At 34.8% G+C, this 16,924-nt stretch overlaps 1 protein-coding gene across 2 annotated transcripts in view; it reads left to right on the forward strand.

Annotated features, from left to right (window-relative positions):
- VPS13C (vacuolar protein sorting 13 homolog C) overlaps positions 1 to 16,924 on the forward strand; it is a 195,290-nt gene that overhangs the window by 63,804 nt on the left and 114,562 nt on the right. For both annotated transcript variants that reach the window (XM_032864804.1, XM_032864805.1), the window contains 8 exons: positions 5,228 to 5,357; positions 5,910 to 6,004; positions 8,485 to 8,627; positions 9,412 to 9,604; positions 10,833 to 10,947; positions 11,571 to 11,707; positions 13,218 to 13,341; positions 15,665 to 15,782. In XM_032864804.1, the coding sequence (XP_032720695.1) occupies positions 5,228 to 5,357; positions 5,910 to 6,004; positions 8,485 to 8,627; positions 9,412 to 9,604; positions 10,833 to 10,947; positions 11,571 to 11,707; positions 13,218 to 13,341; positions 15,665 to 15,782 (1,055 nt within the window). The remainder of the gene's footprint in view (positions 1 to 5,227; positions 5,358 to 5,909; positions 6,005 to 8,484; positions 8,628 to 9,411; positions 9,605 to 10,832; positions 10,948 to 11,570; positions 11,708 to 13,217; positions 13,342 to 15,664; positions 15,783 to 16,924) is intronic.

A 16,924-nucleotide genomic window follows, 5' to 3' on the forward strand; every position in this document is an offset into this window, starting at 1 on the left:
CAGAATTTGTTTCCCTATTTCCCACTGGTTATATTTAAGTATAAATTAGACTTCAATGAACAGTCTTGTCTACGTTTTCTCAAACATCTCTTGTTTTCTTTTCTTTTCTTTTTTTTAAAGATTTTATTTATTTATTTGACAGAGATCACAAGTGGGCAGAGAGGCAGGCAGAGAGACAGAGAGAGGAGGAAGCAGGCTCCCCACTGAGCAGTGAGTCTAACGTAGGGCTCGATCCCAGGACCCTGGGATCACGACCCGAGCCGAAGGCAGAGGCTTTAACCTACTGAGCCACCCAGGTGCCCCCATCTCTTGTTTTCTTAAGAGCAACTCCCCAAGGTACAGTTTTTGGGTCAGGGTATATGAGTATTGTAGAAGGCATTTGCTACTGCTGGGCCTTGTTCCTATGAATTAAAGGAATGATTTTCCAGAAGGAACAGATCATTTCAATCCTTCCTAAGTTGAGTTGCTTGACTTTCATTGGATGTTCTTTTTAAAAATTTTTTTTTTCAGAGAGAGTACAAGTTGGGGATGGGGCGGAGGAGAGGCAGAGGGAGAAGGGGAGAGAGAGAGAGAGAGAGAAAAAATCTTAAGTAGGCTCCACACTCCGCATGGAGCCCAACACAGGGCTCAGTCTCAGGACACTGAGATCATGACCTGAGCTGAAAGCAAGAGTTGGACACTTAACTGATACCCCTAATTGGGTGTTCTTAATAGCAGTTACCAGGTGCTTAAAAATTGACAAAAGAGGATTTATTATTGGATGCTGTAGACAAAGGGATGGATATACATGAAGAAAAGGCATTTAGAGTCATCCAAGGCAAAGTTTTTTATTGTAAAGGAAAATCCACAGGGTCACAGAATTTAAAAGATAGGCAGGAACTGGCTGAGGTTATTTACCGTATAGTCTTTGCTGAACCAGGAAGGAGGTGAAGACAACAGAGAGAGTATTAACGTGAAAGGATTCTGTTTTTCTCTTTGTATTAGGTCATATGTATTTAAAATCTATTTTTGGTCTCATATAGGTATATTTTACTTTGAAATAATTATAGATTCATAGGAAGTAAAGCAAAGATAACTCACAGAAGTCCTTAGGTACTCTCCCCTCAGTTTTCCCCAATGGTTATATCTGACATAATTGTAATATTAAAATCAAGGATTAGACACTAGTACATTGTGTGTGTATAGTTCTAGATCAGTATACATTTTTAAATATATTTTTAAAGTGATAATTGTCAAGATATAGGAAAGTTTTTTCCCAGTATTTTTTATTTTGTTTTATTTTCTTCATAGTTATTAATCACTGTTTGAAATTAGTATTTTTATTTGTGTGCTTTCTAATTAATTCACTTCTGTCTTTTCTCTTTATGAAGTCTTTTTAAATTTTTTGAGTTTATTTTGAAATTCTTCAAAATCTGTGACATGCTTTTACAATTACAGCTTTACAAACATGTCAGTGCTAATAGTGGCTTTATCTTTTAAAATATTTAAAAAAATTTTTTTAGGGATTTAAATAGAGATTTAGGAGGGGGAAGGTGAATGTTGCGTTGGTCACTACATTATCTTAATGTCTCTTATCGACATTACTTTTGAAATTCCTCTTGATTAATTCACTTTTCAAAATAAAAGTGTTCCCCTTAAAGTTTAAAAGTATATGTTATAGATTACTAAAAAGTAAAATTTTTATGTGTGATAAAAATGATGGTAACAAAAAAATTTAGTGCCTGCTCTTTTAAAATCATTAGTTAGGGGCACCCTGGGTGGCTTAGTCAGTTAAACGTTGGATCTTGATCTCAGGGTTGTGAGTGCAAGCCCCAGGCTGTGCTCCATGCTGGGGGTGAAGCCTACTTAAAAAAAATAATAATAATAATAATTTTTTTCATTTTTAACATATTTTAAAAACCTTTTTAACTAAACTTAGAATTCTTTCTTATAAAGTAGACTCCACACCCAGCATGGATCACTGTGTGGGGCTTGAACTCACAACCCTGAGATCAAGACCTAGGCTGATATCAAGATCCAAAGCTTAACTGACTAAGCCACTGGGGTGCCTCAACATTTTTTGTTTTAAGTAATCTCTGTGCCCAATGTGGGGCTTAAACTCATGGCCCTGACATCAAGAGTCGCATGTTCTACCCATGGAGCCATCAGGCACCCCCGTTTAGTTAAAAGGTTTTTAATAAAATGTCAAATACTGTACAGCTGTTCCTGTATCTAAATTTACAGAGAACTGTTCACAAATCCATGTATTTGTTAAGTCCAGTATGTAGGACAGGTTTAAGCTTGCAGGCTGTGGTTGCATTTTCTCTAAAAGAATTGTTGATAGATGTTTTAAAGCTTAAAAACCCAGATGGTATACATTTAATTGGGTGCCTTTGCTGAAACAGCTCAGTTTCATCTACTCCCTGCTTGATGATCTCTCCTGTTGTTGAGGAAACTCTTATGTGGTATCTCATTGGTTCTGAAACTTGCTGCACATGACAGTCTATAGGGAATTTGTTCAAAAATGATGCCTAGAGGGGCGCCTGGGTGGCTCAGTGGGTTAGGCCTCTGCCTTCGGCTCAGGTCATGATCCCAGGGTCCTGGGATCGAGTCCCGCATAGGGCTCTCTGCTCAGCGGGGAGCCTGCTTCCTCCTCTCTCTCTCTCTGCCTGCCTCTCTGCCTACTTGTGATCTCTGTCTGTCAAATAAATAAATAAAATCTTAAAAAAAAAAATGATGCCTAGAGTCCACTTCCTCAGGTTTTGTGGTGGGGCTTGGGCATTGTTGTTTTTTGTTTTCATTTTTGTTAAAGTTTCCTGATGATTCTTAAGTGCATCCAGGACTGAACACCACTGAGTTCTGGTATCGATACACAGTAGCTAATTGAGCTGATTTGTCATTCACTTTCAGTTTGCAAATTCAAACAGGGCCTGAATGTATGCACTTATCTCTGGCTTGTGACAAAAATGTCACTTTTCCCCCATGCTTATTCTTTATGTCCTCAGGCACTACTCTAGTCTCTATCTGAATTAATCAATGGTGTAATAACACTCTTCCATTACTACTTTTATTTTTGAAAGGATGAGCCCTTTAGGTTGCATGATTTCCCTGTCCTAAAGATTCAAAACAAGCTATTGAACTATGTAGCCTCTATCTAGATGATAGATAGATTTGAAAATTTTTATGCCACTTTCAGCTTTTATTATTTCTTACTTTGTTTCTTACTTCAAGTGCTTCTTCTCAGTAACATTTAACCCTTACAAATTCTGTTGTTATGGACATGTTGGGGTTAGTTCCACTCAAAAAATATCTCAGAGCAAAAGACAAACACAGTAAGCACTTGGATTAATGATATTGTACCTAAGTCTGACATGAATTCCAGATATTGGTGGCTAAGAATTGATTTGCTTTTGCTGAAGCTTTGTATTTGTGAACATTTTAAAGTATAAAGTTTAGTAGCAGGAACGAAAATGGTAGCTAAAATTTTCTTGATCTGATTTCCTGGGTATTGTCAATTCTGAGGAAAGTACCATTTTCTTCAATTTATATTAGCAAATTAAGATATAGGTTAGACAAATTGTCTAAGTTCTACTTATCATGAAAAATACCAAAAAGCACACTAATCTTCTATACCAAGAGAATAAAGGAGTTAGATGTTATTTCATATAGAATATAAAGTAATCAGATATATATTTTTTACTTAATAGATTTCTGACCAATGAAAATGGATTGGTAAGCTTGACAAAGATAGTTATGGCTGAGGTATAAATGATAAAACTTTGATAGTTTTGCTCACAGATGTAAACCTCTTCTCCATTTCTTTTTTTTTAAAGATTTTATTTATTTATTTGACAGAGAGAGAGATCACAAGTAGGCAGAGAGGCCAGTAGAGAGAGAGGGAGAAACAGGCTCCCTGCTGAGCAGAGAGCCCAATATGGGGCTAGATCCCAGGACCCTGAGATCATGACTAGAGCAGAAAGCAGAGGCTTTAACCCACTGATCCACCCAGGTGCCCACCCCCCACCCCCATTTCTTTAACATCTACTTGTTAAAGAGAACTTACTTGGGTGCTTGGGTGGTTCAGTCAGTTAAGCATTTGCCTTTGGCTCAGGTCATGAGCCCAGGGTCCTGAGATCGAGTCCTGTGTCTGGCTCCCTGCTCAGCCTGTTTCTCCCTCTGCTCCCCAACCCCCACCCTGCTTACACTCTCTCTCGCTCTCTCTCAAATAAATAAAATCTTTAAAAATAAATAAAATAAAGAGAACTTACTTAACTTAGTTTAAACTTCTCTTTACTAATTCAGCTCTTTTTTTTCAACTTCCCGTTTGGAGTATTTTATCTTTTGTAATATAGGGAGACTTGCAATAGGTTACGAGTTCATTACCATTTTAAAATATTATAAATTTTAGGTGGGAAAATTATTAAAGTTTACTTATTCAGGGAATAGATAGAGTCTAAATAATTTATCCCCTTTATTCTATTCATCTTCTGTTTTCTGCTTTTTAGTTATTCATCTCTATTTTAGTATTTCAAGGATTTGCAGAAAATCAAGACAGAATTTATTGAGAAGAGAATGAAATGAGATTCAAGGACTATCTGTTTTTATTTATATTTGACCCCTCTCCCATGTCATAGTTAGCAAGCCAGCAATATATATGAATTCTGAAATATGGTTGTTTTAAATTAATGCTTCTGAGGGTGGAAGCATCTTTTTAGAGAACTTTTTTGTTGTTATTGTTAGAGAGAGAGAGACAGAGTGGGAGCACAGGCAGACAGAGTGGCAGACAGAGGCAGAGGGAGAAGCAGGCTCCCTGCCGAGCAAGGAGTCCGATGTGAGACTCGATCCCAGGACGCTGGGATCATGACCTGAGGCCAAAGGCAGCCGCTTAACCAACTGAGCCACCCAGGTGTCCCTTTAGAGAACTTTTTATTTTATAAATCTGCAGTCTTAGTGGCTTGTTACCTTAAACATTTGGAAGACATTGCTCAAAAAAATTCACTTGAAACTTTTAGTGTGTTTCTGTCAAAATGCAGCATCATCAACATTTTATCAATAGGTGTGGAAGGTAAATTAACAGTGTAACTAACTATATTAATGAAATAATGTTGAACACCATTTCAGAAGGCTTTCTTGACTGTTTTTAACCTAATGTACTGTTAAAAAAATTAACCATTGTTCTTACCTGGCTACACCTGAAAATGAAGAGGAAATTTACTCTTTAAATAAATTTAAAAATTTTTACTTTCAGGTGATTCGATCTGGGCAAAAATTAAGGAAAAAGTCTACTGACACAGGCGAGAAACGTGGAGGCTGGTTTAGCGGTTTTTGGGGTAAGAAGGAGTCTAAGAAAAAAGATGAAGAATCTTTGATTCCTGAAAGTAAGTTCCAAATCAGATAATTTATTGTAACTGATAAGAAAAAATATAAATTTATTTTAGCCAGTTAGCAGAATTTTACTGTTTATTATTAGTAAATGTGTAAGCAAATACTGCAGGCTAAAACATATTTGGGTTTATCTAACTAAATTAAAACTTTGATATTTTTGAGGAGATTATTTGTGTGAAATTTTATAAGTTTAAATTCAAAAGTGTCAACATCTGACATTTCTCACTGTTACTTTTACATGTATATTAGAAGTTTCACTTAATTTTTAACATACCTAGGGAATTCTAAAGTCCTTATGTGAGACCAGAATTCTGTTAATGGTGTCTCTTTGCCTTTTCTAGATGTAAGCAAGTAAATACATGATGTTTGTTTTAACTAGGCAAAGTAGTATATTAGAGGAAATTATCTGGGTGCTTTTGCTTTTGCATTTGTGTATTTGCTTGATCATTGATTTTTCAGGCACTTGTTAGTTTCTTTGATTTTTTTTTATTGTATCTGTAAAATTGAAGCAATTGATTTCTTAAAAAACTGTACTTTCTTTGTAGCTATTGATGACATTATGACTCCAGAGGAAAAAGATAAGCTCTTCACTGCTATTGGTTATAGTGAGAGCACCCACAACTTAGCTTTACCCAAGCAGGTAATTATTTTTAGGTGGTTTTAGAGGTATTTTGTTTCATTTTACTGTATTATCTTGAATTAGATTAAATGAGTTAATGATTTTTATAAAAATGTTGTCATTTGTTTCTTCTCACAAGAGTATGTAAAAAGAATAGGAGTAAATTCTTTTTTCAATGTTTGACAGAATTTACCAGTGACATTATCAAGTCCTGAGGTTTTGTCAGGAGGTTTCTAATTATTGACTCAATCTCCTTACTCATTATTGGTCTGTTCAGATTTTCTGTTTCTTCATGATTCAGTCTTGGTGGATTGAACATTTCTAGAAATTTCTCCATTTTTTTTCTAGGTTGTCTCATTTGTTGGTATATAGTTATTCATAGGAGTCTCTTATTATGATCCTTTGTATTTCTCAGGTATCAGTTGTAATAGCTCCTCTTTTACGTATAATTTTATTCATTTATGTTGTCTTTTTTCCTTGCTTAGTCTAGCTAAAGGTTTGTCAGTTTTATTTTTAAAGAACTAACTCTTGGCTTTATTAATCTTTTCTATTGTTTTTTTTTTTATTTCTCTATTTTATTTATTTCTTCTCTAATTTTTATTATTTCCTTTCTTCTAACTTTGGGCTTTGGGATGTCTGGGAGGCTTCATTGGTTAAGTGTCTATTTTCAGCTCCGGTCAGGATCCCAGGGTCTTGGGATGGAATGGAGCCCAGCATCTGGCTCCTTGTTTTAGCAGGGAGCCTGCTTCTCCCTCTGCCTACCATTTCCCCTGCTTGTGCTGACAATAAAGAAATAAAATCTTTAACTTTGGGCTTAGTTTGTTCTTCTTTTTCTAGTTTCTTGAGGTGTAAACTAAGTTGTTTATTTCAGATCCTTCTTGTTTTATGAATTTATCATTATAAACTTCCCTATTAGAAGGAAGATGCTTCTGCTGTATCTCATAAGTTTTTATGTATTGTGTTTCCATTTTTTTTAATATCTCATGCTGTTTTCTTATTTTCCTTTTGATCTATTCTTTGATACAGTGGTTGTTCAGAGGTGTGTTGTTTAATTTCCACATATTAGTGAATTTTGTAGCTTTCCTCTTTTTTCTTTGATTTTATTTATTTATTTGTCAGAGAGAGAGAGAGAGAGAGAGAGAGCGCACAAGCAGGCAGAGTGGCAGGCAGAGGCAGAGAGAGAAGCAGGTTCCCTGCTGAGCAAGGAGCCTGATGCAGGACCTGATCCCAGGACCCTGGGATCATGACGTGAGCCAAAAGCAGCAGCTTAACCAGCTGAGCCACCCAGGTGTTCTGTGGCTTTCCTTTTAATAAGATCTTATTCCTTGTGGTTGGGAAAGATACTTAATATAATTGATGTCTTCTTGAATTTTTTTAAACTTGTTTCATTGCCCAATATATGCTCTGTCCTAGGAAATGTTTCTATGGTCTTGAGAAGAATGTTTATAATGCTGCTGTTGAGTGGAATGTTTTGTGCATATCTATTAGGTCCTTTTGGCTTACAGTGTTTAAATCCATTGTTTCTTTATTGATTCTCTGTTAAGATGAGTTATCTGTTGTTGAGAGTGGGTTACTGAAGTCCCCAACTATTGCCATTTATTTCTCTTTTTAGTTCTACTAGTATTTGCTTTATATATTTAGGTACTGTGATGTTGGGTGCATAAGTATTTACAAATCTTATGTTTTCTTGATGAAACATATTCTTCATTATATAATAACCTTCTTATCTCTTTTGACAACATTTAACTTAGAGTTTATTTTCTTGCGATACAAATATGGCTACCCTTTTTGGGGAGAGTTACTTTTTGCTTGAAATATCTTTTTCCATTTCTTCACTTTTAGTCTACATGTGTCCTTAAAGCTAACGTGAGTATCTTTCTTGTAGGCAGCATATCATTGGCTGCTTTTTTTTTTAATCCATTCTGCCATTTTTTATCTTTTTATTAGAAAATTTAATCTACTTTCTTTTAAAGTAATTACTTAGGTAAGGACCTACTGTTGCCATTTTATTAATTGTTTTCTGTTTTGTAAATCTTCCTCTCTTAGTGTGTGTCTTCCTTTGTGGTTTGATGAGAATCATCTCCCTGGTTCTCTGTCCTACCTCTTTTTGACCTGTCAGTTTTTTGGTCAGGATTTTTATTCTCAGTGTTTTTTTTTAACCCTCCAAAGACATCAAGCAGATGTTCTCTATATTTTGTCCAGTTTTTGAGCCAGAGGATTGGTCTGAATTAGTTTGCTTTAGTGAATGTTGGTGAATTGAGTATTTATGTGACAAAATATTTTGTTAAGTTTCATTTATTATCTCTAAAACTAGGAGAAATGAATTTTGGATCCTTACAGTTGTCCTATTTGAACAATTTTGTATTTTGTATTGAAGTTTTTAATGTTCTTTTTGTGAATATTGTATTTAGATTACTTTATAATTCAACAAATTTAAGTAACAAATTATTAAAGGAAGTACTAATTAAACTATAACAATTTTTATTCATTTTTTTGTTTAGTATGTTGCCCATATAATGACACTGAAGCTAGTAAGCACCTCTGTCACATTAAGAGAAAACAAAAATATTCCAGAAATATTGAAAATTCAGATAATTGGCCTGGGCACCCAAGTATCTCAGAGACCAGGAGCACAAGCACTTAAGTAAGTTTTAAAAAGCTTATTATTTCAGTTTTTGTTTCTAGATAAGACTTGGCCTCCAAATAACATTATTTAGCATTAAGCAACTGATTAATAATAATTCTTTACTTTCTTTTCCTTTTGTGTCAGATGGTCTTTTTGTATTTGAATTTGTTTTGTAATGAAACTGTATGAGGAGCTCATCATTTATTCTACCCTCTATTCTTTCCTTCACAAATACTTCTTGGATACTGTTAATCAGTTTGATACTATGAAGGCTAGCACAGGAACACTTAGTTTCTGTTTTTAAGAAGTTTATGCTAGCTGTTAAGAGAGGATAGCCAGAAAGTTATAAGAACTATGTAACATATGAGAAACTCAGAAGTGAGAAGATGCTGTAAGGTGAAATTGTTGATTGCCCATCAGGCTCAGAAGAATGGGGACTTGGGGTAGCCAAGTAGAAAGGACTAGGAGAAGCAGGGATGAGGGTGTTTTCAGGTGACATGAAATAGAGAGATGAGTTCCTGAGTGAAGTATAGCTTACATTCATGTGACAGTGATCGGAAATCCTGTAGTGTTTGGGTGTTGGCCAAAGTGGGCTTCTCATGCGGTTGAAGAGTTAAGAGCAAAATCCCAGGTTGTATGGGTAATTAAATGTCAGGCCAAGGAGTTTGGACTTTACCTCAGGTAATAGGTATAGTACTGGCTCTCAAAGGAGTTTTTTTTTAAAGGAAAATTTATATTTTAACCCATTACATTACACAGCATCTTAATTATATTACTTATTTATTTACTCACTGGATTGTAGGGTAGAAGCAAAATTAGAACATTGGTATATAACAGGCCTGAAACAGCAGGGCATTGTACCATCACTTGTGGCTTCCATTGGCGATACTACCTCATCCTTGCTTAAAATCGAGTTTGAAACCAATCCAGAGAACAGCACTGCTGACCAGACTCTGATTGTTCAGTCTCAGCCTGTGGAGGTCATCTACGATGCTGTAAGTGCAAGGAGAAAGTCAATCTTTATTAAACCCATCTTATACTTCTGATGTATGGTTTTCTTATTTTTCCTCTTTCACACTTAACATTTCTGTACTTAGCAACTAAATTTAGTTATACTTTTTTCTTGTTTTAAAAGCAGTACATGTTTAACAGTTAATTTTGCTTTTTCATATGCTGCCATTTTTTTCTGCTCTATTTACCTATGCTTACGTTAAAGTAAAAAAAAAAAAATCTAATATACTCTTCAAAAAGTCTGTGTTGGAGCATTGGCTGGTGGCTGCTTTCAGCTCAGGTCATGATCCCAGGGTCCTGGGATTGAACCCAGCCTCATGCTCCCTGCTCAGAGGAGATCCTGCCTCTCCCTCTCCCTTCACCCCTCCCCTGCCTCCTTGCACACACGCACTCTCTCTCGCCCTTCAAATAAATAAATAAAATCTTTTTTAAAAAGTCCGTTTATTGTACCAACTACTCCCAAATAGTCCTGTTCCAGTTCAGTTTTGTGTATTTTCCCTTTCCCCTAAATATCTGGACCAATTCAAATTGCTTTAGGAGTAATTAAAAGAACATATTGTTCATATGGAAAGAAAAGGATTGGCATTTAGATGTTATTGAAAATGCTAGCTCAAATTCTGTATCTATGGTTCCATCTTTTATTCACATGCTCTTAACTCATCTCGGGCTAGCCATCAGGCTCACTAATCATCGCATCCCTCGTAGGTTTGCCCTACTCTGTTGTTGAGAATTGTGACCTATTTTTTTTTACTTTCCAGTTTATAGTTTAAGTGTAGTCACAGTCAGTGTAAGAGGCATTATATAAAGATTCTAGGCTCATTATATTCTCTGATTTTTTTAATGATTTAAATTGTGGTAAAATACATATAATTTACCATCTTGGCAATTTTTAAGTGTATAGTTTAGTAGTAAGGTCCATGGCTATATCAACATAACACCTTAGAACATACAAAGTCACATTAATGACATGCACACATTTACTTATTTCCTCTTAGTATTTTGCCTCTCTAGTAAGCTTACTTGGGCTATTCCTTTTTTTAGGTTTTTGTTGCTGTTGTTTCCACCAGGAAGAGATGCAATAGGGCAGAGTATTTTTGGAGGTCTCTCCTAAGTTTGGAGCCACAGTTGTTTAGAATTAAACCGAAACCTTTTAAAAGTTGTAATATGGAAAGTACTGTGTATAGCTTGCTTATATTTTAAATTATTTTACAGAAAACCATCAATGCAGTGGTTGAATTCTTTCAGTCAAATAAAGGATTAGATCTTGAGCAAATAACATCAGCTACATTAATGAAGCTGGAAGAAATTAAAGAGAGAACAGCTACAGGTAAAGAATTTATCTGCATAAACATCAAAGAAACTCATAATTTTATCTATTCTAATGAAAACATTGTATTTAAAATAGTAGAGGTTGCTCTTTTTTTTTTTTAAATTCCATGAAGCTGCATCATGAGTTACCCAAGTCAAATATACCTGCTTGACTGAATGAGAAAGAGAATAATATGGGCACACAGATGATTCTGTTGCCATTAAGAACCTGTGCCTCAGAGTGAGCTTGAGAAGGAAAACGTTCCTCCACCTCAGCTCTTAAGGAATGGTTCCTAATACTGTGTACTGTGTGTAAATCTGGTTCTAAAGATTCATACTTTTATACAGCATGATCTCTAAACTCAAGCCAAGTACTTTTTGTGGTTGCTTAACTAAAAAATGATGAATTTTTCTCTCTCTGGATAAAATACTAGCTATGTTGGGTTTACTGTACAGTGTAATGATAATGACTGTCCCCCATTGACCATATGCAGTTTCACCTTAGTTGCTTAATTTTGAGACTCTAGTTTGTGAGAACTGATGCTCCTCCATAATACTTTTCAAGTGATACTTGTATTCTCATTGTTAATAATATACTTAAATATTTCAATTTGACTGTCTAATCTTTTTCTAATCTTTTAGGACTTACACACATTATTGAAACTCGGAAAGTCCTTGATTTAAGGATAAATCTGAAGCCTTCTTATCTAATACTTCCACAGACAGGTTTCCACCATGAAAAGTCAGATCTTCTCATTTTAGATTTTGGTACATTTCGAGTAAGTGTATATCCATTTCTTCCTGCCCATTTTTGCTCAGTTTGGAAGCTAGCTATCTGAACGTTTGCTGTTTTTCCCTCAGAGTTTACTTAAATTAAACTTAGACTTATTTCCTCTTAGTATTTTGTCAAGCCTAGCTTAGATTGAGTATTTTTTCTATATTTTATGGCTATTAAAAAAAAAAACCAAAAACAGGAAAAACCGCTAAAATTTTTTGTAATGGTAGATGATTTGATATTAAGGACTGGATTATTGCTCTGTTTTTCTAGTTGGAGAGAAGTACTCCTAGTTTTCTTTCTTTTTTTCTAATTTAATTTTTTTTCAGTGTTCCAAAATTCATTGTTTATGCACCACACCCAGTGCTCCATGCAATATGTGCCCTCCTTAATACCCACCACCAGGCTCATCCAACTCCTCAACCCCCTCCCCTCCAAAACCCTCAGTTTGTTTCTCAGAGTCCACACTCTCTCATGGTTTGTCTCCCCCTCCAATTTCCCCCAACTCACTTCTCCTCTCCATCTCCCAGTGTCTTCCGTGTTATTCCTTATGCTGCACAAGTAAGTGAAACCATATGATAGTTGACTCTCTCTGCTTGACTTATTCACTCAGCATGAGTATTCCTAGTTTTCAAATACTCATAGATTTCTAGAGTTTAATTACACAGAGTTAATTATTAATTTACATATTTTGACAATAGGAAATGATACACATATTAATATATGTTTATTATCCCACTGTCAGCAATTAAGTCGAGTAAGAGAACTCTCAGGTTTTCTGTGTTGAACACGTTAGAAATCCAGGCATCTGAGAAAAAGTGAAGGTTTCAAAACATACAGTTTCAAATGGATCCCTGCTTCATTTGAGAAGAGGGAAAAGGAAGTAGAGATTGAAGCTGAGTTCTAAGGCTCATTTATTCAGGTGATGTAATGAGAAGAAGCAACAAAACCTGTGATTACATGGTGAAGAGGTCAGGTGAAGAGGTTAGGGGTGCCAAGCCATGAGTGGCATTAACTGCTGAGAGCCAGGAAGAGTTGTATGTCTAGACAGGTTATTTGAGGTAGACAACTGTGTAACTGAACCTTTAATTAATACAAATATGCTGAGCACCTAGTACCCAAACATATAAAAGACATATATTGAAATATTATATTCCTAATAAAATGCTTGCAAAAATTGTCAGAAAATTAAACAGAATGTGAACTGATTAAGGACAGTGTTTTCTTTTTAGTTAGGTTTTAAGAAAACACAACAAAATTATCAGTATATTTTTCTGTTAAGAAAATTGAAGTTTTCGGGCACCTGGGTGGCTCAGTCGTTAAGCATCTGCCTTCGGCTCAGGTCATGATCCCAGGGTCCTTGGATAGAGCCTTACGTTGACTCCCTCCTCAGCAGGAAGCCTGCTTCTCCCTATCCCTCTTCCCCTGCCTGTGTTCCCTCTCTCACTGTGTCTCTCTCTATCAAATAAATAAAAAAAATCTTTTTTAAAAAATGAGGTTTCTGTCCATTTCAGCTTAACAGTAAAGAGCAAGGTTTGCAGAAGACTAATAATTCATCTCTGGAAGAAATAATGGATAAAGCATATGACAAGTTTGATGTTGAAATAAAAAGTGTGCAGTTACTCTTTGCAAGATCAGGTAAGCGTTTGCTTAATTTTTAGGATATTGAAATTATGTTGAGTAGCTTAGGTAAATATATGCGTATGTCTGCATGTATATCAACCCTGGCAATATTTTGAACACATATCCTGTTGGTCACTTAAGAAAACCAAATTGGAGCCCATCAGTGCAAATCACTGCCACAGGTAGAAACAGAGATAAAAATATACCTATTCGGGGAGTCTGGGTGGCTCAATGGGTTAAGCCTTTGCCTTCGGCTCAGGTCATGATCTCAGGGTCCTGGGATCGAGTCCTGCATCGGGCTCTCTGCTGAGCAGGGAGCCTGCTTCTTTCTCTCTCTCGGCCTGCTTCTCTGCCTACTTGTGATCTCTGTCTGTCAAATAAATAAATAAAATCTTTAAAAAATATATATATATATATTTAAAAATATACCTATTCATCTTCAGGTACTTAGCACTGTTTGAATCTAGGTCCAGTCATTGCTTATTTTGTTGTGATATGACTATGAAACTAACCAGAGCGCAAAAATAGAAGTTGTCATTGGCTTAAGTTTTTCTGTCTCAGTGCTTTTGGGATGTCTCAATGTTGTCTTCCCTTGCTGCTTTATTTGTAAATATTTTGACTATATTTGCCTAGCCATTATTTCAGTAGTATTACAACCTACTTTTGTAGATATCTGACAAGGATGGGTATAGTCTTAACACCCTAAAGGTGGTTACTTATTTTCAGACAGCTTTGGTGTTTTCTGTTGCTTAAGTAAAGAACACCGTTCTCCATACTTGTTTAGTTTCTAAAAGCAATAATTATTTGCTAAGTATCCTTGAATATATCACTTTATGGTAGGTCATTGGAATAAGGAACGTAACTCTGTGTGCAGAGTGTATACTCTAATAGAAATGAAGAGGTATATTAAAATGTAAATACATAATGATTTACTTAGTTTTTATATATTATGAGCCTATTAATTCCTTGAAGGGAAGTACTATTACACAGACCATTAAAACTGCCTTTTCTTGGGGTGCCTGGGTGGCTCAGTGGGCTAAAGCCTCTGCCTTCAGCTCAGGTCATGATCCCAGGGTCCTGGGATCGAGCCCCACATCGGGCTCTCTGCTTGGCAGGGAGCCTGCTTCCCTTCCTCTCTCTCTGCCTTACCTCTCTGCCTACTTGTGATCTCTGTCTGTCAAATAAATACATAAAATCTTAAAAAAAAACTGCCTTTTCTTTTGTATGTATTTAATAATAATTGTTTGAGTTACAAGTGATAAAAGATGTTCAGTGACTGCTATTAGTTAAGATCTGTGTAGGATTCTGTTAGAGAAAAGTGACTATTACACTTTTTTATCATAAAATCTTACTCGATAAAACTCATTTCTATTTTAGAAGTATGTACTATATTAGTGAAATTTGCCTGAGGAACCCCAGAAACATCTTTTTTCCCCTCTGTCATTTTCTATTTTTTTTTCCTTTTTTTACTCCAACCACCTACCCTAATTCCAGAATCAGGGCAATAAATTCCTGTTTTGTTTTGTTTTTTTCTATTTGCTTTAAAATGCAAGATGTTATATAAATATTTTCCAAATAAATATTTACAATTATTTTCATATTATAGTCTTTGACTCCTATCAGTCTTGTTTTATTTTATTTATTTAGTTTATTTTTTATTTTTGTATCATTTTTTATTTCAGTCTTTTGTCATCCATTTTGATTGTTCTGTTCCCCCATCTCATATGCTTATAAACATATTTGTATATAAAACTGTTTCTTTCCCACTGATTTTTTCCTTTGTTTTTATTCCCCACAGTAGATTATACTATATTAATGTTGTGAATCACTTCATAGCCTTTAGATACACAAGCCAGATTGATAGCCTAGACATGATAGACCTAGGATGAAGATAAAGAATGTCAAATGGAGTTAGAGTAGATATGTTATTAATAACCCTCATTTTTAGAGCATGGGTGAATTTTAATTTTTTTCTTTGATGTGGATTGTATAATTTATTATAGCAAATTATTTTAGTATTCATACAGCAGTAATGGTCAATTCAATGAGAATTATTTAGTAATTAAGTGGAGAAAATGCCCACTTATTATGAACTGTTATGCTATCACTTCTCGGTCTTTTGGCTAAGATCAAGTGTGAACTGTTACTGCTGACTACAAAACATTTTAAAATAGGCAGTTACATTATTAACATCAATCTCACTTTTCAAAATACAGGTCATTTAACTTATATGCTGAAAGAAGTGGAAATTGGTATTTATCTAATATGTTTGCTGTATTCTATTAAGTTATTTTTCAGAACATCTAAAAAATTAGCTTAATTTTAATTTTTTTTAAAGAGGAAAACTGGAAAAAGTGTCGATTTCAACATCCATCAACTATGCATATATTGCAACCCATGGATATTCATGTTGAGTTGGCCAAGGCAATGGTAGAAAAAGACGTTAGAATGGCCAGGTAACGTATGAGTTTCTTTTATATTATAAAATTAGCAAGGTGACATATTTCTGTATCAGTTACCAGATTTTAAAAAACTAGATTTGTGAAGGACAGAAAAAAATGATTATCTTATAGCAGAAACACATTTTTAAGAAAATGTTTATTTGAATTATGATGTATCACCTCTCTTATTCAAAAGTATCTTGACTTTTACATTATGTAGAAGTTGGTTATCCATGTTTTTGAATGGATCAAATCCATGATTCAATATCAATAACATAAAATCTACAAAAATTAGCGATGCGGATGGAGCTAGAGAGTATTACGCTAAGCAAAATAAATCAGAGAAAGACAAATACTATATGACTTCAAATACTATACTATATGACTTCACAAATACTATATGACCTCAAATACTATATGAATATAAGAAACAGAACAGATGAACGTAAGGGAAAGAAAAAGAAAGGCAAACCAGAAAACGGACTCTTAACTATAGAGAACTGAGGGATACTGGAGTGGAGGTAGATGGGGGAGATGTATTAAACCGATGGTGGATATTAAGGAGGGCACTTGTGATGAGCACTGGGTGTTGTATGTAAGTGATGAATCACTAAACTCTATAAATGAAACTAACATTACACTGTATGTTAACTAACTGGAATTTAAATAAAAATTTGAAACTAGAAAAAAATTAGAGGCTCTTTTGATAATGAAACCATATAAAATCTTGAGAATAATTTAAGGGAATGAAAAGTAGAAACTGAATTTTGAATTTAAGGAGATAATTATGAAATATTTATGCTGCCTTCTTAAAAACAGCCTTATTGAAGTATTATTGATATTCAGTTAAGTCATCTTTTTAACTAATACAATTTCCTAAGTTTTTACATATATACATATATAAATATATATATATATATAAATATATATTTATGAAACCATCACTGCAGTCAAGATAATGAACACATCCATCATCCCACAAAGTCCTTGTGTCCTTTTACATAGTTGGCCCTTGAACAGTTTTCCTCTTTAAAATTACCCCCATCCCAGTCCCACACTTGCTCACTTGAAAATCCACGTGTAACCTTTGATTTCCTTAAAACTCAACTACTAAAAGCCTACCTTTAACTGGAAGCCTTACTGACAATATGAACAGT

The sequence above is a fragment of the Lontra canadensis genome, unplaced genomic scaffold (assembly GCF_010015895.1).
Source record: "Lontra canadensis isolate GAN:19392208 unplaced genomic scaffold, GSC_riverotter_1.0 scaffold28, whole genome shotgun sequence".
NCBI classification, from domain to species: Eukaryota; Metazoa; Chordata; class Mammalia; order Carnivora; family Mustelidae; genus Lontra; species Lontra canadensis.